This window comes from Rhagoletis pomonella, unplaced genomic scaffold (genome assembly GCF_013731165.1).
Source record: "Rhagoletis pomonella isolate Grant_MI unplaced genomic scaffold, Rhpom_1.0 Rhpom_scaffold_00004, whole genome shotgun sequence".
Lineage (NCBI taxonomy): Eukaryota > Metazoa > Arthropoda > Insecta > Diptera > Tephritidae > Rhagoletis > Rhagoletis pomonella.
In genome coordinates this window covers 27,910,332-27,922,463 of record NW_023458558.1, presented here as the reverse complement: position 1 = coordinate 27,922,463, position 12,132 = coordinate 27,910,332, and the positions used below count along the sequence as shown (strand labels likewise).

At 34.6% G+C, this 12,132-nt stretch overlaps 1 protein-coding gene across 1 annotated transcript in view; it reads right to left on the bottom strand.

Moving 5' to 3' along the window:
* The window catches only part of LOC118738184, a 25,568-nt gene extending 14,130 nt beyond the window's left edge, over positions 1-11,438 (bottom strand). Inside the window, exons 1-7 of the mRNA XM_036469108.1 lie at positions 11,244-11,438; positions 11,003-11,081; positions 9,616-9,782; positions 9,203-9,533; positions 8,425-9,131; positions 8,246-8,274; positions 4,449-4,594 (exon numbers count right to left, since the gene is read on the bottom strand). Of these exons, the coding sequence (XP_036325001.1) occupies positions 4,449-4,594; positions 8,246-8,274; positions 8,425-9,131; positions 9,203-9,533; positions 9,616-9,782; positions 11,003-11,075 (1,453 nt within the window). The 5' untranslated portion in view covers positions 11,076-11,081; positions 11,244-11,438. The remainder of the gene's footprint in view (positions 1-4,448; positions 4,595-8,245; positions 8,275-8,424; positions 9,132-9,202; positions 9,534-9,615; positions 9,783-11,002; positions 11,082-11,243) is intronic.
* Positions 11,439-12,132: the final 694 nt, after the last annotated feature.

The following is a 12,132-nucleotide window of genomic DNA, read 5'->3' as shown; positions in this document are numbered from 1 at the left end:
ACTTGTTTACGAAAACTTGGCTAACTGGGCCAAAACTGTTCCGGTTTAAACTTATTGGGTATCATTAGAAAGGTATTTTCCAACACTTTTTATTTCTCTGCAAAAAAACTCATTCACGTCCCAATTGTTTTTAAATATCAAAAAATTTTAATTCAACTTGGAATTACACTCGTTCATCCTACTTTTCTCTTTCAACCTTTGAATGAGTTTATTAGCAAATGACTTAAAAGGGTGAGAAATACCTTTCCAATGATACCTCACATGTCTAAATCGGAATAGTTTAGCTTCAGTTATTCAAGTTTTTCTTATACCAATGGTTGAAAAAGGTTAAAAAACTTATTATTACGATTCCGTTGAATATTTTTTTTGCATTTTTTTTAATACTTTTATTTAATTTTTTAAGCTTATGCCGAGGCGATTTTTATCATAAAATCTTAAAATTTTTTAATTACAAAAAACTCCAGTTTTAGAGATATTTTCAAATCGGTCCAGCTCACGTAAATTTTAATATATTTCCAAAATATTTTGGTGGACGTCTTCAAATATAAAAGATCTTATAATTTCAATGGTAACACAGTACCGATTTTTTTTGTATGGCGAGTGATGCAGTCTAATGTACATATGTATTTTAAACACATGTATATGTTAAATACATACATATGTATGTATGTAAATATTCACATATACTTAGTTTAAGGTGTGAACTTTTAAGATCATTTTTAGTGCTTGATTCAGATTTATTGTTTATTATTACCCTGCAGAAAAAAAGTATCAATTGATAAAAAATAACCCGCTTGTAGTTAGCTTTTTGAGGGATTTCTATAATGAGTAATGAAGAAGATTGTTTTCTTTAAACGCGTTTCTATTTAAATATCCTGCACTTCGCAAATACTTTTTCGAATTGAGGACAAATAAAAGGAAGATCGAAATTTAATTTTATCATTAGAAGTTATGTCTGATGGAGTTCGAGTATGAGACCACCTACAGCAGAATATGAAAACAAATATGAAATATAATAAAATGAATAAAAAATAAAAAGTAAAAAAATAACAATGTTCCTATTGATATTTTATGTCCAAAAATAGTTACAAGTTAATTAGATCAAATGCAGAGGTAACCACCCTTGACTATATCGCGACCATCGCCATAGAAATATAGTTAGCTTTCGTCAAAGAAAATATACAGATAATAAGTGACTTTTAGCTACTTCCTAATCAACTTAAAGTTAGCTTATAGTTAGATACATTTCCTACAGGGTATATTTAGCCTATTAGCGCGGTATTCGGAAGTTTTTAGCTATCAGCCTCAAAAAAATAATGACATTAGGTAAAATTGGGTCAGTCTAATGTATGTAGTAGAAGCTTGCGTTCGCAATCCCTCTTTTCATCGATCTTCGATTTAATCGATTTAAAAATTGCATCTCTAGTCTATGTAGCCATTACACATGATGCAATAATACAAGGTGTTATCAGTTGGCAACTTCTCGCTCTAATTCCGCCATATTGACTGCCTTAACTGAAACAGTGTTACTTCTTTAACAATTATCTGCCTAATAATATAGTTGAATTTTTTTTATTTTTTCTCAGTATACGCATTTTGTTTTCTCAAAAAGGTATTGGGCCATATGAATAAAAAATAAGAAATTGCTTTTTCTTAAATATCAGACATTTTACTCAATTTATTCAAACAAAATTGAAGTAAACGGTATGAAATTTTAAGAAAAAGCAATTGCTTAGTTTTTATTCATACGGCCCATTATATCTTATTTTACTTCATTTCATTGCGAATATACTATAAAAAAGCAAATTTTGTTTAGAAGAAAATATGAAATTTTATATTTTCCCCCCAAATGGGGATTCATTTCTTCCCGTTTTTCTTCTTATTCTACTGAGCTAAGGCAGTGTCAAATCGAGCTGTCACAACTGATACCACCTTGTATTATTGCATCATGGCCATTAGAGGAGCCATGAAAGTACTGGGAACGATTGGCAGTGACAGTGAAAGTCTGGTATACAAACTAAAGAATGCATGGTCGAGGATGGTAATGCTTGGCCTAGTGTCAGACAACGTCAAAAGCCCAAAACTACATCTAGGCCTTTGAGCAGCTTGAAAACTCTATTGATCCAATCATCGGCGTAGCCAGAATGAAATTTAGGGGGGGCTCGACCCTATTAAGCTGGCATTTCAGGGTAGTATTTTATTTATATATAAGGAAAATTTGTAAGTTAGGGGGGGCTCGAGCACCCCCCTGCCCCTACCTGGCTACGCCCATGGATCCAATTAAGCACGCATAACAGTGTCAGCCATTAGTGGGTAGCGGGACATGAGAGTTTCGAAATAGCTGATGCTCTCGCAAAACGTCGGTCCCAACGGAGCCTATTTGGCCTATATGATCTTTCTTTAGTCCGGCAAAAGGATACACAAAAGAACTCCCAAGGGAAAAGGTAATATATTTGAAATATCAACTAGAATCTCGCAATTGCTTCTGAATCCAAGTTCAGAGACTTAAATACTCAAGACTTCCACAGGCTACCTGATGGGATATCAGATTTCTGTAACATATTATCCGATTGTCCATGTATCAGACGATATAGTTTGTTTCTCTCCCTTCCAATAGTGGTAATAAAAACTACAGTGTAATAATAATAATAAAAAAAATAAAATATATGGTCCTTATTATAGAGAAAGAAATGCAGCAGCAATACTCTTTCAGAAAACCAGTTAATATTTCAGTAAAATCTGTTTATTTATTTTTATCAAAATGTTGTAACAAAAAAGGGTTTCTTATGGTTTTAATTACCACACAAGGTCCAGCCGCAATCGATTATAAACGTGTAAATAGCAATGACATAACTTTAGTCCAAGGCAGCTGTTTGAATTCAATTCAGGTACAAAAATCCCCCTACAAAATTTTGATAGGTGCGCGCCTGGTAAATACAATCGTATTCAATAGAGCAACGAACCTTAAGTGAATGATGCTGCTGCAGTTTTATTTTTTGATCGATCAAGGTAATAGTTTAGAGTGTTCAACATAAATAATTTGTTTTAAGACGCTACTTATGTAGATGCATTACTTATTTGTATGTTACATACAATGTTATATTAATGCAGAGCTGAAGTATATGGTCCTGCCCTGGGGCATCGTAATCTTACACATTTTTAATATGTATTGCTGTTAATTTTGGAGTACTCCTTGACCATTATGGAGTACTCTTTACATACGTGCATGGAGCAGTCGCGATTTTTGCAGGGCAAAATCGGACTATTACAATCTATAGCTGCCATATAACAGATTATTCAGATATGAGATTTTGAGTTATAAACCCCTCACTTATGCAGCTAGGAACATAAAATTTCGCGCTATTTTCAAATATTATCAAAAGTGAAAATTACAAAGATCCAGTCACTATAACTTATCGTTCCCATACAACTGATAGTTCAGGTATGAAGTTTTACTTTGAAATTTCTTCATTTAGACATCTAAAACCGAGAAATTTAATTAGATATTTACTAATTTATCATACAAGGTCAATTGTCAAGATCGGTGTTTTAGAAGGTATATATGCCATGCAACTAATTGTTCAGATATAGCTTTTTGCGATATAACTCCTTCATCCAAATTTGTCCTTGTCATAAAGAAAAAATTCACAGTGGCCGGTGTGGTGTAGTGGTTAGCAGTGTGCGCTACCATTTCGCAGGACCTGGGTACAAGCCTTGTTCAAGCCAACATCAAAAAAGTTTTTTTCTAATAGCGGTCGCCCCTCGGCAGACAATGGCAAACCTTCGGGTGTATTTTTTTAATTTTAAAGTAAATATGCTTGAAACATTTTGTTACAATCTCCCGTGGCAACGCAATTAAGTATCTATAGGTATTCTGTTTTCTTTTCGGAAGTCGTGGATTTAATCGGGAGTGTCGGCAAAGAATTTTCGTCCCGTCACGCCCAGTAATTTTTTTAAAACCTACCCGATACCACCCATCGCGACCATTTTGAAATTAGATCCCGATATCCCGCGCACATCTCTAACGCGTATTCATGAACGGTATAGCCGGAGACGGCACTGTTTTTTTTTTGTTTTAAAATAATAAATGTCTTTTTATGAAGCGATTTATTTGATACATGAATCGGTTAATTAGCAAACGGAATAAGTCAGAATTTTTCGATATGACAATTTTGATGCAGTTCGGTTCGTTTAGAGGAGCTCTGTTGAACTGCATCAAGTTTCTCATATCAGAAAAATGCTGAAATGTTGCCATTAAACCGATCACATACTTATTACACCTTAATAAATTGTGTAAAGTAAGCTATGTATGTGAATGTATGCAACCATTAAGAATGTTAACAAATTGGCAAATTATTTTGCGTACTGGTTTGGCATGTGGATATGTGCCTACTACGTACGTACATATGTAAAAGCCGACATACTGGTAAAGTACGTAAATTACTTACGTGCTGATAAACCGCACAGAAAAGCACCAATGTAGAAGACGCTAATTAACACCGGTTTTATCATATTGAACTGAAGCTGCTTACTGTTAACACGAAGCCAGCCTTTGTCGTTGTTGTTGTTGTTGTGTATTGTGAGGTTCTTGTTGCTATTTTAAAGGTATTGTTCATAAACTGTTTTTGTATTTTTTATTTTCTTTGATTCTAGTTTTCCGTTCGCTGCTCACTGTTTTTTGTTATATTTTTTACACATTTACTTAAAGAGAAATTTATTCAAATTTTACACCGAAAAAGTATCATATGTACATACAAACAAACATATTTTGTAAATGCAGTTTTTATTGTTATTGTTGTTTTTTTTTTTTTTAATTTTGTTTCAATAGTAATTTCACTGTAGTCAAATTCCGCAAATTCACTTCCAACGAATCAGTACAATTACCTCAGCGGCTGATGATCGGAACACGTTTAGCATTTGCATTAATTAATAATTTATTTATTTCTTTTTATTTTTTAACAACGCAATCCGTATTGATGACAGAGATATGTATGTATGTATTTACGAGTATTTTTCGTTTTTGATTGTGATTTGTGTTTTTTTTTTCTTTTTTTTTTTGACGACTAACTGCGAAATAACAGCGAGCTAGCAGCAAATTCAACTTTCCGCTGTCTTATTATAACTAAGACTTACGACAAGTATCGTTTCACGTCGCAAAGGCAACTGAGAGCTGGAGAAGATGCTGCTTCTTCATATGTCTACGCAAAAATCTTTTGAGTCACGCTTTGAAATTCCCCTCTCCGAACACAGTTTGCGTAATATTTCTTCGCTTAAGCTTGGGTTTAGTGAAATTCTCAAAATAATTAGTATTTGCTGTTATTTACTTGGCACATCAATTAACTATGTTTTAAGAGAAGGCGCTCAGCTTGTTTCTCTTTCAGATGTAATGTGGAGATTTAAGTAAATATTGGTAGAGTAGATTGCTCTTATCACGAGTCAAAAAAAAAAAAAAAAAAAACACGAGGACGCTACACAATTGTGAGCTGATAAATGTGCGTTTAAGGCATCGAAGTTCATTTTTCTCAAGGCTTCCCTATCAATTTGCCCGACGCTGCTTTTTTGAACACTCATCTTTATCTTTATTATAGCGGTCAACGAATATACATACATACAAACATACATACAAACATACATACATGCATATTTCGTTAATTTGCCTCCTTGCAAACTTTACCGATTTTACATTTTTCCAATTCTGTGCCCAAAACGTAAAAGAGGTAGCCATTACAATTTATGCCGTAAAACAATATTTCGACCAACAACAACTAGTACGCATGCCGTACAAAAGGTCGAAACGAATGTGTCAAAGTACGTAGTATCATTACTGCACCTAAAACTGAGTTATAGATGAGGATAGGCTGGCTTGTCTGAACAGTGATCTCATATAGACCATTAATTGGCCCCTGGTGTTAACAAGAAAGTGGATGCCTAGGCTTAAATCTTAGTTATTACGAATTTTTGAGCAAGTTTTGACAATTCGCTATTGCATATGTTAACGGCAAACCCGATCTTAGGACAAACTAGTTTTGCCTATTTTTATATTTATATATATTTATTTTTGCGCAGAACACCTTTTCGCGTAGACGGCCTTCGGTCGCACTTCCGAAAGAAGAACCCTCATCAGTCCAACTCCAGGTACGCAGTCCACAATATTGTCGCGTCCAACTTGGATCCAGGTAGAACTAATGTAGCCTAGGAAAAACTAGTTTGTCCAAAGATCGAGTTCGACCAGTAACACATATGTTGTTATTCTACATTGCACTTTGAAATTTCAGAGATAGAAGCCAAAAACGCAGTTTTAATTTATTTTGCTCATATCTTCGTGAATATATTGGCTGTTACGTGCCTTTTGAAATTTTTTTTAGGTTTTTGTCGCACGGTGTAGTAAGCACCTCTAACCACTCGATTAAGATAGCCAAAAGTACTTACACATTTTTCTTCTAATCAGCTACTATAATATTATGCTTGCTAGTTACCATAGCACCCGTTCGCATTTTATTGTTGTGAATTTGAAAATGCATCGAAATATACAAAACCATATACACCGAATTGTGATTACCCTTAATACTTTTTGAAGGTAAATGATGCAATTTTTAACGTTTAAATTTACAGCTAGGGAATTCACAAGATGTCGTAAGCGGCGTAGTGCTTAAAAGTGGATTTTTTTATAAGAAATAACGGCTGAAATGCTTTTACTGGATTAACTGGTGTAATTGGAGTTTATTATTTTTTCTTTTTATCAGCTTAAACAGATTTTTGCGTAGTTAAAAATCGACTAAAAATCAAATTTACGACTTTAAGATATTACGACGCTTGCAACATCTTGTGAATCCCCTAAATATCTAAGTGAATGACACAACTATGCTGGAAAGAGGAAAACCTGTCCCCCAATTACATTGTATAAATATGTGTATGCATATATATACATTAGGATGCCTCCAATAAAAGTTGCGGTTTTTCCAACTTATTATATTTTAAGACTTTCGTCAAAATTTTCCGAAAAATATTAAATGTTCACGAAAGCTTAAACCAAATTAAAAATACCTCAAAAATTATATTGATTTCGTTGATAAATTTTTGTTAACATTTTTATGCAGACTTTTTAAGCGTAAACTCTTCCATCATCTGAGGTGATTTTTTTGGAAAAATAAAAATACCTGAAAAAATCTAATTATTTTTAAGTCATTGATAAAATAATTCAAACATGCAGACTTTTTAAGCCTCAACTCTTTCACCATTTGAGGTAATTTTATTTGGAAAAAATATTTTTAAAAACTAATGTTATTTTTTAAAGAACTTAATTTTTTAGTTGTGTTCAAACACGTCCATCTTAATAATTTTTCGAAATATTTTGGCCCAAGTCTTAAATACAATAAATGAATTTTATAATTTCGACGTCCGCTGTGGTGTAGTGGTAAGCAGCGCGGGCTTCCACCCCGCAGGGCCTGGGTTCAATCCCTGTTCAAAGCAACATCGCAAAAAATATAGAAAAAAGGGTTTTTCTTAACAGCGGTCGCCCTCGGCAGGCAATGGCAAACCTCCGAGATTATTTCTGCCATGAAAAACAGCTTCTCATAAAAATACAATCACCGTTCGGAGTCGGCGAAAAATTGTAGGTCCCTCCCATTTGTGTGATGACTTCAAGGCGCACGCTACAAATCGGAGGAGAAGTTCGGCCAAACACTAACATATGTGTAAGCGCCAATCTATTATTATAATTATTTTGTAAAACAGTACCGATTTTTTTTGTATGGATAACGATGCACCCTAATGTACATATATACGTACATAATTTCTGCAGCAATTAATTAAAACTATAAAAACAAAGTCAAAACGCTAGAAATATCGAAAGGTACAGGGTATTAAATGAACAAAATAATGAATGCCTTAGTTTACAGCTGTCTTTGAGTTAATAACTCTGCGACGCTCTAAGTGTTTGGTCGGTTATTAAATATAATAGGATGGAAGATTCCAAAAAAAAAAACACGGGATGAGAACAAACTTAATGTATGTATGCATCCGAAGACAGATGGATTTTTTAGCACATCGGTAAGTAAGGAATCTCTTTAGAAGACACGACTATTATTTTTCCTTTGGACATATCTAAGATTGTGCTGCGATTATATGTAGGTTCAAAACCATTTCTTATATACGAATAAACAATAAAATGAAGACTTTTAATCTAGTTTCTCATATCTATTGAACCCAAATTATTTTTTCATGGACGTACATAGATTCTACTCACCGTCCAAAGTCAAAGATTATTTGTATGACCTAATTATGTTTTAAAATGGAATAAACACTTTTTAATTATCCCTTGAAAGTTTTTTTTTTAATATTTTGGAAAACTAACATACATTTGCATAGCTTTGGGTAATAACTTTATTTCAAAATATGTACTTAGATACTCGCGTATCTCTATGCGTGCATTGTTCTTTCAATCCAGTCTACAAAAGCGCCAACTCTAGTGTATATCGCTGGCCAACCACTTAAACCGCACGGTGTTGGACCATACGATACAACACCAATTAGATAGTAAGCCGCTTTACCATTTACATCGTCCTGAAACATCAGAGGGCCACCCGAATCACCACGGCATGTATCGATTCCCGACTCACCACCCGCACACAACTGCGTCGGATCCAATCGTATGCCATTCAATTGCGCATACTTCTGACGACATACATCTAAATCCTTAACCTTTAATGTGGCCTTCAACTTAACGGGACTACTTTGACTCTTTTCCGTTGAACCCCAACCGGCTACATCCATTGCAGTATTGACAAAAGTGTCCATGCGTAAATTTTGTGTTGTGGGTAAGCAAATTGGTTTAACAAAATCTGTGAATCGTACGGACTCGTTAAGACGTAATAATGCAATGTCATTGGGATCATTGTGATTCGCATAATCCGGATGTGGCATACTCTGTGCAATGGTAATATCTTTATGAGTTGGCGCGCAACCCTCTTTGTTGCAATCGGGATCAGTGCGAGTGTCCCATTCGCCCAAACGAACGCCAGTCAAGGACCAACTAGCAGGGAGATCACTAGGTTTAACACAATGAGCCGCTGTTACCACATAGCGGTCACTAATCAAAGCGCCACCGCAATAGTGCCCCTTTACACCGTCAGCTGTTGGTAAAAGCAAGAAAAATAAGAAATTTATGTTGGCAAATGTAACTGCATATTTAGCATTCACTTACGTTTCGTGTACTCAATCAAGGCGGTCCAAGGAAATTCATCAATCGCTGTCTCGGTGCCACCATAAATACGGTTGTCAAGCACATTGCCACATTGAGGAAATTGAGGTAGCGAAGAAGCAATGCTGCTGCCGCCACTGACGATGCCACTGCTTAGGCTATTCGCTGGGCGTCTTGCTGGTGCTGCACCGCTAGATTGCGGAAACAGCACGGCAGCTGGCGATGCGTGGACTGGGACAGGTGCACGTGCGGGTGCGGGTGCGGGAGTGACTGGCGGCAAGGGCGGCGCAGGCGTAGTGGCACTTTGTGTGAGATATTGAGGGGGGCAGCATATCTGCATGAGTATAGATTTACTTACTTGGTAATGAGGATGTACGAGTATTAAAGTTTTATTAGCGATTAGCGGCATAACTTACCAATACTTTACGATTACGATATCCGCATTGACTGCTACGCAAGTATGCGCGATCGTTTTGTGAAAGATTGGGATCTTGTACCAATTCGAAAAGAAAGCGACAATCTTCTAAGCTAATACAATTAGCTTCCACGCGGTTGGGAGTAAAGCAGGATCCATAGCTTGTTACTAAAACCAAAATAGATTAAATTTAAATATGTTGTACATATGCACATAGATATGTATACCATACATTTGTAATAGAAAAAATACACATCTGGCGTATGGATATACATACAAATGTATGTATTTATGTACATTAGGGCGCATCACTCCACATACAAAAAAAAAATCGGTACTGTTTCTTTATCGGAATTATAAAATTATTATATTCTAAGACTTCCGTCAAAATATTTCAGAAAATTATTAAGATTTACGTCAGCTGAACGTATTAGAAACGATCTTCAAAAATCGAGTTTTTTTATAATTTAAATTAGTTTTTTCAAATATATATTTTTCCGTTTTGTTTGGTGTTTATGGCTTTTTAAAAATATTCATATTTTTTCTAGAAATTCACCTCAGATGATAGAGAGTTTATGCTTAAAAGTTCTGGTTAAAAATGTTTAAAAATTTTATCTATGGAATCCAAATAATGAGATTTTTGAAGAGCTTCACAAAGTGATATTTTCTTACAAATTTTCGATGTACATATAAAGCAGGAATTCATATAAGGTGGTCGCGGTAGTACAATAACAAAAGCTTAAATGTATTTTGTTTTTGCTTTCGGCACACATCAAGCAATCTCCCTTTCTCACTCACTCTTAACAAATTTTGACACATGTGTACCGAGGCCTTTTAAATCAGCTATTCTAACAACGCCACCTCACATAAATTCGTCTTGAAAGCAGTTCTTTATTATTTATGATTATGATTTTGTTATTTATGATTTTGGGTTTTAAAATGTAATTAATTTTATAATTCCGGTGGAACAACCGCAATTTTTTTGGTGATGCGCCCTATTATACATACATAAATTTGTAAATATGTACATACATATAAGATTAAAGGCATGCTTAAGATTAATATTGAGGATCTGAGAATTATTGCCTCACACTGTTACAAGTTAGCAAATACTGAATTTATTGCACAATATTAAAGTGTGTTTGTAACAAATATTTTTATAATTGTGTTTTTAGACAAAATTGACATATGTACATACATACATCAAAAAAAAATTAGGCAACAATGCGTTATAATCGAAAAGAACATGATTTTGATATGGAATACGTATGTATGTACATACGTTAACATAAAATTTTCGTATAAACTAAAGCCGGGAAAAAATTTTTCCGAATAAACATATATACTTAAGTTTCATTTAAATAAATAATAAGCTAATTTTTACTCACCAGCCACAAGAAATTGTGGTATAACCGTTGTCGCAATCGCCAAAAATACGTAAATATATAACCGGATCGTCATAATTCTCTATTAAAGTCAAGTTCACAAAATTATAACAAGGACTGAGTCTTCATACAACAATAGTAGGATTATAAGTATCCGAAATGTGTATGAAATATTTATTTGTTATTATTTTTATATATATACATATGTATATACTTATATATATATATATATTTTTTTTTTAACTTTTGTCAGAAGCCTGCTGGTGTTAGACTGGCGCTTTGGCTGAGACTAGCTAATTATTGATGCGCGCACACAGTAATCAGCAGCATCTCATCTCAACTTAACTAAATATACTACGTAGAACAAAGCGCGATTTCAGTTCTCCTCGACATGCGATACTCAAATGTTCGCACACACAATTCGGTTAGCCGCTGTTGGTTGGTCTTCGTTACCCATTTACAATATTAAACAAATTATTCCTCTTTGCTATCGGCACCGGTTATTCCATGAGAGTTTTCGAGTTTAGTAATGTATGTACGTATGTATGTACATTCGTACATATCAGGGATGTTGCGAATATTTACACATTCGCATCAAAAGATCTTTTGCGAATGCGAATGTGTACATGGGCAGAGAGTCCACTCTAATATTGTTGAAATGACGATAAAGAATAAGATAAGAATAAATCTGTCTAGCCAGGGTGCGGACAATAACCGGCTTTTAGCTTCAGGCGCTAAAAGCCTTAAGAGCAACCTAAAAATAATTTTAGATTCACTCAATGAAATCGAAGGCTCGGATGTAGAATCTGGAGACATTCAAAATGTGAAATTAAAGAAAAGCGAGCTCATCTCGGTGAAAATCCTCTCGATTGGTGGAAAATTAAACTAAACTACGACAAATTGACAGATCTGGCCATGGGCGTAGCCAGGTAGGGGCGAGGGGGTGCTTGAGCCCCCCCCTAACTTTCAAATTTTTCTTATATATATATAAAATAGTACCCCGAAATGCCAGCTTAATAGGGTCGAGCAATTATTCAGTGCAGCCGGCCTTATAGTAAATTTTTAGAGGAAAATTTAAACATAAATGACAATTTAAGGACGAAATTCGCGACAGAAATAAAATCAGCGGCTCT